Source organism: Coregonus clupeaformis, chromosome 31, assembly GCF_020615455.1.
Source record: "Coregonus clupeaformis isolate EN_2021a chromosome 31, ASM2061545v1, whole genome shotgun sequence".
NCBI classification, from domain to species: domain Eukaryota; kingdom Metazoa; phylum Chordata; class Actinopteri; order Salmoniformes; family Salmonidae; genus Coregonus; species Coregonus clupeaformis.
The window spans coordinates 38,965,875-38,981,309 of record NC_059222.1 but is presented as its reverse complement, the minus strand read 5'-3'; the positions used below and the strand labels follow the sequence as shown (position 1 = coordinate 38,981,309).

Below are 15,435 nucleotides of genomic sequence, written 5' to 3'. Positions count from 1 at the left end.
GAATCCGATCAGCAGTAGATTTGAGCCGGCATATGCAGCCTTTACTATGAATGTGGTCTCCTCGAACACGGAAACATTGCCTTTTAAAGGTGCATAGCCAACAAAACACAATCAGATTTTATCCCGGCCTGACTCTGTTTGTCTTTGTTTGTCTTTGTGTGTGTGTGTGCGTGTGTGCGTGGTGTATACAGTTTGTGTGGCTGGGGGAGGGGACAAAGTCACAACACAATTCTTCAGACATTATGAAATGTTCTTAGAGAAAGTGTCACTTTGTCCTTGAAAGCGAGAGTAAACAAATAAACCACATTTCAAAGGCGCCAACCCCCCACCCAATTATGAATGAGTCGGTTGTTACCAAGCAACTCCACAAGTGAGATAGACACAGAGATTTAATTAACGATAGAACATATATTTACTTTGAGTAAAAGATTGAGGCCTTTCCAAATAGGTCCCCCATTCGTATGTTTGTGTGTGTGTCTGCTCTCATCCTTTCCTCCCTCTATGTCAAACTACTAATTTTCAGAAGCTGGCTCTCTAGAGATGAAACCTAGAGCCTTAGGCCTGTAAAGGCCAAGGTCAGTCTTAGTTAGTCGAGGTCAGGGGCAGTCAAGGGTGGTGGAGGGGTGATAGGTGGTTGAGACAGTTCGAGCGAGGTCACAGAGGAACTACACTGGAGAGTTCAGAACTAATTAGAATGAATGGGAAAGGAGAAGAAGAAGAGAGAGGAGAGAAGAGGAAGAAGAAGAAGAAGAAGAAAGGAGAGAAGAAGAAGAGAGAGGAGAGAAGAAGAAGAGAGAGGAGAGAAGAAGAACAGAGAGGAGAGAAGAAGAAGAAGAAGAAGAAGAAGAAGAAGAAGAAGAAGAAGAAGAAGAAGAAGAAGAAGAAAGGAGAGACGAAGAGAAGAAGTGAGAGAGGGTTGAGCAACAAAGGGAAAAGAAAGAAGGAACAAATAACTGAAAAGAGAATGAGAGGCAGGGATTAAGAGAGAAAAGGGAGGGAGGGTAGAAGACACTAGGAAAAAGTGAACCATAAAATAAAATAAAATAAAATTGTATTCGTCAAATGCTTTGTAAACAACAGGTGTAGACTAACGGTGAAATGCTGACTTACGGGCCCTTCCCAACAATGCAGAGAGAAAGAAAACAGAGAAATAATAGAAAAGTAAAACACATAATAATAAAAGTAATAATAAATACACATAACGATAACATAACGGTAATGATAACTTGGCTATATACACGGGGTACCAGTACCGAGTCGATGTGCAGGGGTACGAGGTCATTGATGTATAAACACTACATGGCCAAATGTATCGTGGAACATTCAGCCACCAGAGCATTAGTGAAGTCGGGCACTGATGTTGGGCGATTAGGCCTGGCTCGCAGTCGGTGTTCCAGTTCATCCCAAAGGTGTTCGATAGGTTTGAGGTCAGGGCTCTGTGCAGGACAGTCAAGTTCTTCCACACCGATCTCGACAAACCATTTCTGTATGGACCTCGCTTAGTGCACGGGGGCATTGTCATGCTGAAACAGAAAAGGGCCTTCCCCAAACTGTTGCCACAAAGTTGGAAGCACAGAATCGTCTATAATGTCATTGTATGCTGTAGCGTTAAGATTTCCCTTCACTGGACCTAAGGGGCCTATCCCGAACCATGAAAAACAGCCCCAGACCATTATTATCCCTCCACCAAACTTTACAGTTGGCACTATGCATTGGGGAAGTTAGAGTTCTCCTGGCATCCGCCAAACCCAGATTCGTCCGTCGGACTGCCAGATGGTGAAGCGTGATTCATCACTCCAGAGAACGCATTTCCACTGCTCCAGAGTCCAATGGAGGCGAGCTTTAAACCACTCCAGCCGACGCTTGGCATTGCGCATGGTGATCTTAGGCTTGTGTGTGGCTGCTCGGCCATGGAAACCCATTTCATGGAGCTCCGGACAAACAGTTATTGTGCTGACGTTGTTTCCATAGGCAGTTTGGAACTCGGTAGTGAGTCTTGCAGACTATTTTTACACTTTACGCGCTTCAGCACTCGGCGGTCCCATTCTGTGAGCTTGTGTGGCCTACCACAATATGGCTGAGCTGTTGTTGCTCCTAGATGTTTCCACTTCTAATAACAGCACTTACAGTTGACCAGGGCAGCTCTAGCAGGGCAGAAATTTGACGAACTGACTTGTTGGAAAGGTGGCATCCTATGACGGTGCCACGTTGAAAGTCACTGAGCTCTTCAGTACGGGCCATTCTACTGCCAATGTTTGTCTATGGAGATTGCATGGCTGTGTGCTCGATTTTATACACCTGTCAGCAATGGGTGTGGCTGAAATAGCCAAATCCACTAATTTGAAGGGGTGTCCACATACTTTTGTGTATGTACAAATAACTAGGAATAAGTGACAGATAATAAACAGTAGCAGCAGCATATGTAATGAGTCAAGAAAGTTAATGCAAAAAGGGTCAATGCAGATAGTCCGGGTAGCTACGGTATTTGGTTAACTATTTAACAAACTATTTAGCAGTCTTATGGCTTGGGGGTAGAAGCTGTTCAGTGTCCTGTTGGTTCCAGACTTGGTGCATTGGTACCGCTTGCCGTGGGAAGCAGAGAGAACTGTCTATGACTTGGAGTCATTGACAATTCTTAGGGCATTTCTCTGACACCACCTGGTATAGAGGTCCTGGATGGCAGGGAGCTCAGCCCAGTGATGTACTGGTCCATATGCACTACATTCTGTTGCGCCTTGTCGTCGGATGCCAAGCAGTTGCCATACCAAGCGGTGATGCAGCCAGTCAAGATGTTCTCAATGGTGCAGCTGTATAACTTTTTGAGGATCTGAGGGCCCATGCCAACCGTACTGGTGTGTGTGGACCATGATAGATCCTTAGTGATGTGGACACCGAGGAACTTGAAGCTCTCGACCTGCTCCACTACAGCCCCGTAGATGTGAATGGGGGCGTGCTCGGCCCTCCATTTCCTGTAGTCCACGATCAGTTCCTTTGTCTTGCTGACGTTGAGGGAGAGGTTGCTGTCCTATCACCACACTGCCAGGTCTCTGACCTCCTCCCTATAGGTCTCATCATCATCAGTGATCAGGCCTACCACCATCGTGTGTCTGCAAACTTAATGATGGTGTTTGAGGAAGTCCAGGGAAGTCCACAGGGATGTGTTCAGTCCCATCCTCTCAGGCCAGGGGCACAACGATGTATGAATTAATGGTGGGATCAGAATCGCCGTTATAATCATTGGCCAGTACGCAGAATTAAGTAAAACCAAGTCCAAATCCCTATCTCCATCCATGGCTAATTCAGGAAAGGGCCAACTTTAGCTAGTTAGCTGGCCACCGGAGGACAACAACACAACGAGATGCAACCATTCAAGTTGTTTCTGTCAATGACATATGCTCTCAATGCGATTTGATAGGAGTGACGCCAAAATCCAAGCTGGCTTCCCTTGGCACTTTTCTTTGGTGCACCAGGACCATTCACAGTTGAGCTCGCTCAGTTTAGCTCAACGCTGATTGGCTAATTTTTTATAATTTTTTTGATCAAGGGAGGCCAAATGCTCACTGGCTTCCCTTGCATTCCATGCTACGGGAGGCAATAATGTCATACTCGTTTGGACCAGACAGCATCATATAGATGGCCTACACGTAGAGAGACAGAGGGGCGCTGTTTCACTCGCTCAGATGCGTTCTCCTGTGAGATACATTCAGCCTCTTGCGAATTGAAGGAAAATTATGAAACACAGAGAGACGAAAGATACATTATTTTATATGAAATAAAAAATATATATTGGTCAATTTTGGGGGGGAAGCTTGGCTTCCATGAATACACACCACTATGTGGAGAGGGGAGCAGCAGGTGTGTGTGTGTGTGTGTGTGCGTGCGTGCTTGTGTAATATATAATCAGTTCTAAGAATACCTCAGCAACTGCTAGAGAGCGAGGGGGTGCTGGAGAGAGAGTGAGTAAGCAGAAAACTGAAAAATAGAGGAGGGAGGTCAAGTAAATTAATGACAGTGAAGAGGAGAGAGAGCGGGGGGAGGGACAAAGAGAGAAAAGAAGAGCGCACTCATAGGAGAGGGAATTAGTGTGTGGCAGAGGAGGGGAGAGAGCACTGGAGGTTGGATCATTCAGGGGAGCGCCTAGTGAGCTGAACCCAGGAACTGTGCCTCGACAGTGGGATTCATAAACCTGTGTGTGGAGGGGTGCTGCCTGGAGGGACAGACAGAGTCACAAGAAGAGAGAGACAGTGAAGAGAGGGAAGAAAGAAGAGAGAGGACAGAGAAAAGAGGAAAGACGCTAAGAACATCGGAACACTTAGCTTCAACACCTAGTTCAACACACACACACACACACACAAACACACACGCACACACTCACAGTGTAATGATGGGGACTGTTAGTGAGCTGTGTGCTTCCAGTTTCCAGGCGTTTCTTTGTCCAACAGTCAGACCTGCAGCAACTGAAGGTAGGTCACCTCTAATCATCCAGGATAACAGAAACAAGTTAATCAATTTATTTCCTGCCAGCCAAAACAAGAGGACCACAACGGAAACTATATAGTAATTTTCCATGAAGAAAAATTGGTGGGACTTGCTTTAACTCTTTACAAGTATGTTTGTGGTAGGGGAAGAAGTTTAAAATGTTTTACTTAAGCCAAGAAGTTAAATATAGTCTAAGTTAAATTTAGATTACTTTGATAGACCTATCAATCTTATTACTTTGGATTGTGGGGCAGATAGATCACATATTTCATTACAAATAACTACACTCAGACTAGCCTACTACACTTTTATCCACTCTCCTTCTAGAATACCACAGTATATGCAAACTGTAATAACAGAGTAGGAGGCATTGTTGAAGTTTAAAATAAATTGTAAAACTTTACTTTATCCCAAGCGTTTATCTCTTACTTCAACCATACATTAATTTCTTAACCAAAGGATAAAGCTGATAAAAGAAAGTTATGACTGGATAGATAAATAAATAGATAAATAAAGTAAGGATACAGGGATAGAGAATACCTAATGGATGGAGGGATAAAGTGAGGTTAAGTGGGACTGATTGGTATGATAAAGGAATTAATGCTCCCCCATTGTTATAATTTGAAAGTTTTGAAAAGTTCCATGGCAGTTAATTCAACAGTGGGAAGTTAGATAAATGAGTTGATGTGGTTACTAAAACAGCTGTACCTCTTCATTGGTAGTAGATGTCTTCTGTTTTTGTCTAAAGTGCTGGGAAAGTGGTCAAAACGGCAGTTGTTTGAAAATATGTTGATGAAAAGTTGATCATGCGGTTACTAAAACAGTTGTATCGTTAGATCTGTACAATATATTTTTGTTCCGATTCCAGATATGAATAGCAGAGAAGTAGACCAAGATGTCATACCGTCTAAGTTTTTGTCAAACTTGTTGGTTAAGTGGTCAAAACGGCAGTTGTTTGGAAAAAGTTGTTAATGCAGTTACTAAAACAGCTCTATCGTTAGATCCATAGTGGATATTTTTGTTCCGTGGACATATTTGAATAGCAGAGAAGTAGATGAAGATGTCATACCCGTTAACTTTTTGTCTAACTTGTTCGGAAAGTGGTCAAAATGTCAGTTATTTATCAAATGTTAAAGAAAATGTTGTTGATGCGGTCACTTAAACAGCTGTAACATTTGATCGGTACCAGATAATTATGTTATTATTTCAGATTTGAATAGCAGAGAAGTAGAGGAAGATGTCATACCCTCTGTTTTTTTGTAAGTGTTTGACAAAGTCATCAAAGTAGCTGATTTGTGTCAATAATTGTATTGTTGCATTTACAGTGAATGGAAGTTGAAAGTGATGATGTCACAATGGGGAGCTTTAGAATGTTGAAAAAAGTCACATCAAAGTGGAACTGACAGCATTTTAGCAACGTGAAATATTATTAAAACCTGTTCAGATACACCCCCAGGAAGAATATGACATTTTAAAAACATTTTCTGACAAGCGAGCACTTAGAAATGGTCATTTTCACGTTTTCATAATTTCTTAGAATGTTTGGGAATTACGTATACTAAGGCATTTGTGAAAATTCTATAGCAATATACACTGCATTTGGAAAGTATTCAGACCCCTTGACTTTTTCCACATTTTGTTACGTTACAGCCTTATTCTAAAATTGATTAAATTGTTTTCCCCCCTCATCAATCTACACACAATACCCCATAATGACAAAGCAAAAACAGGTTTTTAGAAATGTTCGCAAATGTATTAAAAATAAAAAACTGAGATATAACATTTACATAAGTAGTCAGACCCTTTACTCAGTACTTTGTTGAAGCACCTTTGGCAGCGATTACAGCCTTGAGTCTTCTTGGGCAGGACGCTACAAGCTTGGCACACCTGTATTTGGGGAGTTCCTCCCATTCCTCTCTGCAGATCCTCTCAAGCTCTGTCAGGTTGGATGGGGAGCGTTGCTGCACAGCTATTTTCAGGTCTCTCCAGAGATGTTCGATCGGGCTCAAGTCCGGGGTCTGGCTGGGCCACTCAAGAACATTCAGAGACTTGTCCCGAAGCCACTCCTGCGTTGTCTTGGCTGTGTGCTCAGGGTCGTTGTCCTGTTGGAAGGTGAAACTTCGCCCCAGTCTGAGGTCCTAGGCGCTCTGGAGCAGGTTTTCATTAAGGATCTCTCTGTACTTTACTCCGTTTATCTTTGCCTCGATCCTGACTAGTCTCCCAGTCCCTGCCGCTGAAAAACATCCCCACAGCATGATGCTGCCCACCACCATGCTTCACCATAATGATGGTGCCAGGTTTCCTCAAGATGTGACGCTTGGAATTCAGGCCAAATACTTCAATCTTGGTTTCATCAGACCAGAGAATCTTGTTTCTTATGGTCAGAGTCTTTAGGTGCCTTTTGGCACCCTCCAAGCAGGCTGTCATGTGCCTTTTACTGAGGAGTGGCTTCCGTCTGGCCACTCTACCATAAAGGCCTGATTGGTGGAGTGCTGCAGAGATGGTTGTCCTTCTGGAAGGTTCTCCCATCTCCACAGAGGAACTCTAGAGCTCTGTCAGTGACCATCGGGTTCTTGGTCACCTCCCTGACCAAGGCCCTTCTTCCCCGATTGCTCAGTTTGGTCGGGCGGCCAGCTCTAGGAAGAGTCTTGGTGGTTCCAAACTTCTTCCATTTAAGAATGGGGAGTTCTTGGGGACCTTCAATGCTGCAGAAATGTTTCGGTACTATTCCCCAGATCAGTGCCTCAACACAATCCTGTCTCGAAGCTCTACGGACAATTCCTTCGACCTCATGGCTTGGTTTTTGCTCTGACGTGCACTGTCAACTGTGGGACCTTATATAGACAGGTGTGTGCCTTTCCAAATCATGTCCAATCAATTGAATTTACCACAGGTGGACTCCAATCAAGTTGTAGAAACAACTCAAGGATGATCAATGGAAACAGGATGCACCTGAGCTCAATTTTGAGTCTCATAGCAAAGGGTCTGAATACTTATGTAAATAAGGTATTTCTGTTTTTTATTTTTCATACATTTGCAAAATGTTATGAAAACCTGTTTTCGCTTTGTCATTATGGGGTATTGTGTGTAGATTGCTGAGGATTAAAAAAAAATCAATTTTAGAATAAGGCTGTAACGTAACAAAATATGGAAAAGGTCAAGGGGTCTGAAAACTTTCCGAAGGCACTGTATGTAAACACCACAGGAGTCCTCTTACATTTGGGAACTTTACAGTCTTATTGATCAAACAACCATGAAAAGGTAGGCTCTCTCTCCCTCAGTTATATACATCAACAACAAGATCAACAACTAATGCTAGCCAGAGCAGGATGAGCTAAAATCTAACGAAGGAACATTAGATAAACCCTCTCAAACTTTATCAGCTAGTTGACTGTCGAAATTGCACTGATAAACGATGGGGAATTGTAGCCTACTCCTCCTTTTGCAGCTTGCCTGCCAGAGTATGCCTGTCCCAACCAAGCTAACTGGCTAAAGTTGGCTAGTTGTTAGCTAGCTACTTCCAGACACAAATGAGAGAACACCTCACTCTGACCATTTTGCTCGCCGTAGCAGAGTTGGTTAGGCTGTTTACATGTTATCTAGAGCGTTCATGACTAACTATTACTTTTGATTATTGTTTTGGTACTGTCCATATGTAGCTTGTTTTTGGTCACAGGTCCAGGAATGGCTGAAGAATTGCAATATGTACCTGGAGCTAACCCTGCAGATAGCACTACTACTGGGTGATCTCAAAAGTCATAGTCAATCGATCAATAATATAATAATACTTTTAGCAAAAATGTTTATTTTCAATTTACAATCTGTAGAAACAATGAGAATAGAAAGGTTCAGAACTTTTGTGAAACAGCAGAGTTGAAAAATCTATGGCAAATAGAAATCCAATATGGATGGTGTTAAGAGATAGATGGGAGGGGTTGAATGGAGCTGAAGTTTGGGACAAATAACAACAAATAACAACAACATAACTAATGTAAAACATACTTTGTCTGTAAAACATATATAGGTTATAGGTTAAGAACTTTTGTGAAAGAGCACAGTTTGAACGATATGGCCATAAGTAAACAGGAAAACGCTCATCCAGAGGCAGCGTTCCTAGTGGCCGGGGACATTAATGCAGGGAAACTTAAATCCGTTCTACCAAATTTCTACCAGCATGTTAAATGTGCAACCAGAGGGGGAAAAAACTCTAGACTACCTTTACTCGCGAACAAAGCTCTCCCAAGCCCTCCATTTGGCAAATCTGACCATAACTCTATCCTCCTGATTCCTGCTTATAAGCAAAAACTGAAGCTGGAAGCACCAGTGACTCGGTTAATAAGGAAGAGGTTAGATGACGCAGATGCTAAGCTACAGGACTGTTTTGCTAGCACAGACTGGAATATGTTCTGGGATTCTTCCGATAGCATTGAGGAGTACACCACATCAGTCACTGGCTTCATCAATAACTGTATCGATGACGTCGTCCCCACAGTGACCGTACGTACATACCCCAACCAGAAGCCATGGATTACAGGCAACATCCGCACTGAGCTAAAAGGTAGAGCTACCGCTTTCAAGGAGCAGGACTCTAACCCGGACGCTAATAAAAAATCCCGCTATGCCCTCCGACGAACCATCAAACAGGCAAAGAGTCAATACAGGACTAAGATTGAATCGTACTACACCGGCTCCGATGCTTGTCGGATGTGGCAGGGCTTGAAAACTATTACAGACTACAAAGGGAAGCACAGCCACGAGCTGCCCAGTGACACGAGCCTACCAGAAGAGCTAAATCACTTCTATGCTCGCTTCGAGGCAAGCAACACTGAAGCATGCATGAGAGCACCAGCTTTTCCATTTGACTATGTGATCATGCTCTCCGTAGCTGATGTGAGTAAGACTTTTAAACAGGTCCCTGAGCCCAAGAACACTAAGATAACCTGCCTAAATGACTACCGACCCGTAGCACTCACGTCTGTAGCCATGAAGTGCTTTGAAAGGCTGGTCATGGCTCACATCAACACCATTATCCCAGAAACCCTAGACCCACTCCAATTTGCATACCGCCCCAACAGATCCACAGATCATGCAATCTCTATTGCACTCCACACTGCCCTTTCCCACCTGGACTAGAGGAAAACCTATGTGAGAATGCTATTCATTGACTACAGCTCAGCGTTCAACACCATAGTGCCCTCAAAGCTAATCACTAAGCTAACGACCCTGGGACTAAACACCTCCCTCTGCAACTGGATCCTGGACTTCCTAACGGGCCGCCCCCAGGTGGTAAGGGGAGGTAACAAAACATCTGCCACGCTGATCCTCAACATGGGGGCCCCTCGAGGGTGCGTGCTCAGTCCCCTCCTGTACTCCCTGTTCATCCATGACTGCATGGCTAGGCACGACTCCAACACCATCATTAAGTTTGCCGACGACACAACAGTGGTAGGCGGAGGTCAGAGACCTGGCCGTGTGGTGCCAGGATAACAACCTCTCCCTCAACGTGATCAAGACAAAGGAGATGATTGTGGACTACAGGAAAAAAAAGAGGACTGAGCACACCCCCATTCTCATCGACGGGGCTGTAGTGGAACAGGTTGAGAGCTTCAAGTTCCTTGGTGTCCACATCACCAACAAATGATCATGGTCCAAACACACCAAGACAGTCGTGAAGAGGGCACGACAAAGCCTATTCCCCCTCAGGAGACTGAAAAGATTTGGCATGGGTCCTCAGATCCTCAAAAAGTTATACAGCTGCACCATCGAGAGCATCCTGACTGGTTGTATCACTGCCTGGTATGGCAACTGCTCGGCCTCCGACAGCAAGGCACTACAGAGGGTAGTGCGTACGGCCCAGTACATCACTGGGGCCAAGCTTCCTGCCATCCAGGACCTCTATACCAGGCGGTGTCAGAGGAAGGCCCTAAAAATTGTCAAAGACTCCAGCCACCCTAGTCACAGACTGTTCTCTCTGCTACCACACGGTAAGCGGTACTGGCGCACCAAGTCTAGGTCCAAAAGGCTTCTTAACAGCTTCTACCCCCAAGCCATAAGACTCCTGAACAGCTAATCATGACTACCCGGACTATTTGCATTGCCCCCCCCAATACAATTTCATTTGATTTGATTTGATTTGAAATAGAAATCAAACCAGATGGACATCAGAAATAGATGGGAGTGGTTGAGGGTAGAGGAAGGACAGGAGTAAAAACAAACAAAATAGAACTATTGTAAAATAGGAAAAACGCCAAGGGGGGTGAATACTTTTGCAAGGCACTGTATATATATATATATATATATATATATATATATATATATATGTATGTATGTGTATATGTATGTATTTATATGTGTATGTATATGTGTGTATGTATGTACAGTGTGTGTGTATAAATGTATGTGTATATATAAATATATGGGGGATTGGAAGTGATGCAGACAATTACATTGATGGAAGCTATAATCTATCTCCAATATTAAAGCTGATCTACCCCCTAAAACAATAAAAAATAATAAACAACGCCTTAGTGTACGTCATGGACTGTTGAGTTAAAGATAATCTATTTTTAAAACCTATAAAGTTGGTTTTGTAGCATAAACTGGGAATTTGATATTTTTTACTGATATTATGATTGTCTGTTTGTTTCATATCTGCAAAGTAGTTAAAATGCTGTCAGTTCCACTTTAAAGTGAATGAAGATGGACAAAAAGAAAGACAAAAAATATAATAGTATATCAAATATCAAAAAGTAGTATGCAAGCACACTATTCGAGACCAGTCTGCACATTTTAACGTTTGAATGGTGTTTATAGCTTAAACGGTTTAAGAGGAGTAGCGTGCAGAAGAAGAAGAAGAAGTATGACGAAGATTTAAAGTGGGGACTTTTGCTTCACAAGTCCCACCTAATAAGTTGATAAACTCTTTTGTGTTGTCCTCAATGATTTGAAATGCATTGTTTTCTACTGTGACCCGTAACAAATATACAAAGATTGATGTTGCCGTGGTGATTTATATAATTCAATGAAACTCCTCAGGTTGCTGTGCTCTGTGTGTGTGGGGGGGACATTTCATGAGAGAGAGAGAAAGTGTGTGTGGGTGTGAGATGAGTGGACTGACACATTTTGATTTGAGCCTCTTGTGGACCATGATCTTTCTTCCTCTATCCCACTCTTCTCATTTGCTTACATTTTCCATTATTCAACCACTCTATCCAATCTGTCCCTCTCCTTTTCCTCGTCTCTCCTTTTCTCTATCTTTCTCTCGCCCTCTCCCTTCCTCTGTTTTAGTCCTCTCCTGCCACTGTGGTTAATTCACCGTGGCTTAAATCATTTTACTGATAAACTCCTTAAGCAGAAAGTCAGATTTACTATTTATATACCTTACTTTCAGAGGCTTAAGCATATATATTTTATTATATTTTCAGTTTTATACCTTCATTTCAGAAGCCCTTCCTCTCACTGTTATCATACTCGTTTTTCTTTTGTATCTCTCTATCTTTCATTTCCCCATCTCCCCAACTCCCCCTCTCTCTCTCCTGTTCTTTATGCTATTTTTTTCCTTCTCCTTTAGCCAGACTCAGTTAGTAAAGTTCTAATTCAAGCACACAGCTGCTAAGTCCCTCTCTACTTCCATCCTGTTTAGCAGTCTCACTTCTCTGTGTGTGTTGCCTCTTTAAAAAGAACAGCTCAAATATACTATTTTCACATTTCTATGCCAAGCCAAAACCAAGTCAGGCAAAGCTGTACTGCACTGGCCTGGTTTCGCATCCACCAACTGTGGCTGGAACTGTGCTGGAAAGGACAATCTGAAAATAAAATATTATAATCTGCATGGTACAGTTCTGGTTCGCAAGATAGTGTCATCTTCCTCCATTTTTTTCTTTTCTTTTTTAATCAAACTTGTTTGTCCATGATTGGGTTGCGACATGGTGTCATACACTTTAAATTATGTAAGGAGAATGTCATTATATTGGGTTACTGAACTGGTTTACTGGCCAAGTTATTGTTTTACATTGTCTGAAACCGCCTTGTCTTGGGTTTCCACTAGATGGGCCAGCGGCAAAGTTTAAATTGTCTATATTAAACAAATTAATCAAAATAAAAAAATGCTTTTTGGTCTTCATTTAAGGTTAGGGTTAGGCATAAGGTTAGCAGTGTGGTTAAAGCAAAACTCCACCCCAAAACTATAATTTGGTATTTGTTTCATTAGTCCATTGTTGACATAGTCCCAAAATGTTTTGAATGTCAGCAATCAAGTTTTCAAGATATTACCAGCTGTATTTCTGTATTTTGAAAGTTACATATCTTGAAAACTTGATTGCTGACATGCAAAACATTTTGGCACTATATCAACAGTGGACTAATGAAACAAATACCAAAATATAGTTTTCCTTTAACCACACTGCTAACCTTATGCCTAAACCTAACCTTAAATTAAGACCAAAAATAAAATTGTTGTTTTAATGAATTTTTACGATATAGACAACATTTTTGGGTGGAATTTTCCTTTAAGGTTAAGGTTAAGGTTTAAAATCAGATTGTAGGAAGATACATTGTATAAATAGTCAGGGATTATGACTTTGCCTCTGGCTCGGATAGTAACAACCACTGTCTTGAGTAAAACTTTTTAACTTACTCTTTCGTTTTCGTTGAGTAGGCATTTTCAGATTTTCAACCGAGTATGGCAGGTAATTATTTGTCTTTAAATACAGAATTAATGTGATATGTTGCTGGGAACAATATTTTCTCTCATTTGTGTGTACTGTATCATAGTATTGTAAAGGGAGAGAACGAACTCGACTCTTATCCTCTTGCCTAAACAAATGAAAGGGTGCTTGGAAGCCAAGAAATGATCACATCAAAAGTGAAAAAGGCCAGCACTCACTTGGATTATTATTAAGACATGTGGCCATGGGAACATTTTAAACAAAGTGTCAATTGCAATTTATATATTAGTGAGAGCGGGCCGTTTTTTATTAGTGAGAGCGGGCCGTTTTTATTTGTTATTTTTGATGTGCCATTGCAACCTGTTCCACTTGTTTATGTAGTAAAGATGTGAGCACCACTCCTATCGTCACTGAAAAGAAAGAGTTTAAACGTTTTTAGTAAAATAATGAAATTACTTCGGTCAGCACGGCCATTACACAGCAACGTCTTCCTGCTTCATGATTGTTTTTCATTCTCCGAAGTTAAAAGGGAAGACGAATATGACAATATTACGGACAACACTTTTAAGTACTACTAGTATTATGCTGTGTACAGGGTTGCAGCTACGGTATGAGTAGTGATGGGAAACCGAGGCTTTCTGAGGGCTTCGACGCTTTCATCAATTGTGCCGAAAAACAGTTCATTACTCAGAGCTTCATTATGCACATAAGTGACATCTGCTAGTCAACAATAAATAGCAGATTGTGATTATCAGATAGACCTTTTATTCTCGACGTTTTTCTTAAACTCCGTGGCGCAGCGGTAAAACAATTTTCAAAACAGTGTGCCCTCAACGGAATTCGACCTAATACCCTCACGTCCCCTGAACGTTCTATAGTTCCCGTCTCTACCTGCTAAGCTACCGGTCAGGTGAAATGTACCGTAAAAAAAATCCTAAATATTTTTGTAAGTACTGTGTCCAGTAGAGGTCGGTTGGGAAAAATATTTTTGAACGGTCATCCAACTCGAGAACTCGGCCTCTTTCTAGAGCTCCAACTTTCCGACATGAAGATCACTGACGTCATGATTTGACCTCATATTTTTAGGAGTTCCCAGTTGTTTTGAACGCTGCATATGCCCGGTTCCCATCGTGACCTAAATCATTACGCCATATGTCATCTTCACAGACACCTCGATCAGTCTTGCCATGCTACTGAATGGACGAGTGTAGCATTTCCCTTACGAAAAAAGATTGCAGTCTGAGTGCAGTATAACTGCAGTATGCTACAAATACTGTGTCCAAAATAACAAAAAAAATTTACTGCAGTAATTTTGCATTGTAACTGCAGTTAGAGTGCAGTATAACTGCAGTTATTCTGCAATTACTGCGTCCAAAATACCACAGTCGACTGCAGTTAAGGCACTTTTACTGCAGTTTCAAAGCCGCAATCTTTTTTGTAAGGGTTATAACGCAAGATGTTCTTGTCAAGAGGTCACATTTATTTTTGGGAGATTGCAAAATATGACTTTTTCATTCGAGACAGGATACATATTGTTTCAGGTGATAATAAAACATGTTTTGTTTAGTTACTTTTTTCTCAACTTGTTTCCCTGACTTTATTGCAAGTCAAGCTAGCTTGCACGGCAGAGCAGCTAGCTAGCTAAAAGCTAGGCTAGGTTGAAGAGACCATTGTAGCTAGCGACCTCCACCTAACAATTATCATAAAAAACAAACGTCATTACCATTAGAGCCCGACCAATATGAGATTTTTGGGTCCGATACAGATCTTCTCGAAGGAGCTTTCCAGCCATGTCCAGCATGTCAAGCAGGTCCTGCAGCGTTTATTGGAGAACCGCCTGTTTGTGAAGGCAGATAAGTGTGATTTTCACGCCCACACTACATCCTTCCTCGGGTACATCATCTCCAGGGGAGAGATCAAGATGGACCAAGAGAAGGTTTGGGCGGTTCTGGATTGGGCCCAGCCCGGTACGAGATTGCAGCTCCAGAGGTTTCTGGGGTTTGCGAATTTCTATCGTACATTTATCCGTGATTACAGCCGTGTGGCCGCTCCACTAACTGCTCTGACTTCTAGCACCAGAACCTTCTGTTGGAATCCTGAGGCAGACCGAGCATTTCTGGACTTGAAGAACCGATTCACCAACGCCCCGATTCTCTCTCAACCTGACACTTCCCGTCAGTTTGTCGTAGAAGTGGACGCGTCTGATGTGGGGGTTGGTGCCATCCTGTCCCAGCATAGCTCCACTGACGGTAAACTCCATCCCTGCACCTTCTACTCTCGTCAGCTTTCG

The 15,435-nt window shown here is 42.4% G+C and overlaps 1 protein-coding gene across 2 annotated transcripts in view; it reads left to right on the top strand.

Annotated features, from left to right (window-relative positions):
* Positions 1-4,287: 4,287 nt before the first annotated feature.
* The window catches only part of LOC121547705 (cytohesin-1), a 57,863-nt gene continuing 46,715 nt past the window's right edge, over positions 4,288-15,435 (top strand). For both annotated transcript variants that reach the window (XM_041859107.2, XM_041859104.2), the window contains exon 1: positions 4,288-4,463. In XM_041859107.2, coding sequence (XP_041715041.1) covers positions 4,382-4,463 — 82 coding nt within the window. In that variant the 5' untranslated portion in view covers positions 4,288-4,381. The remainder of the gene's footprint in view (positions 4,464-15,435) is intronic.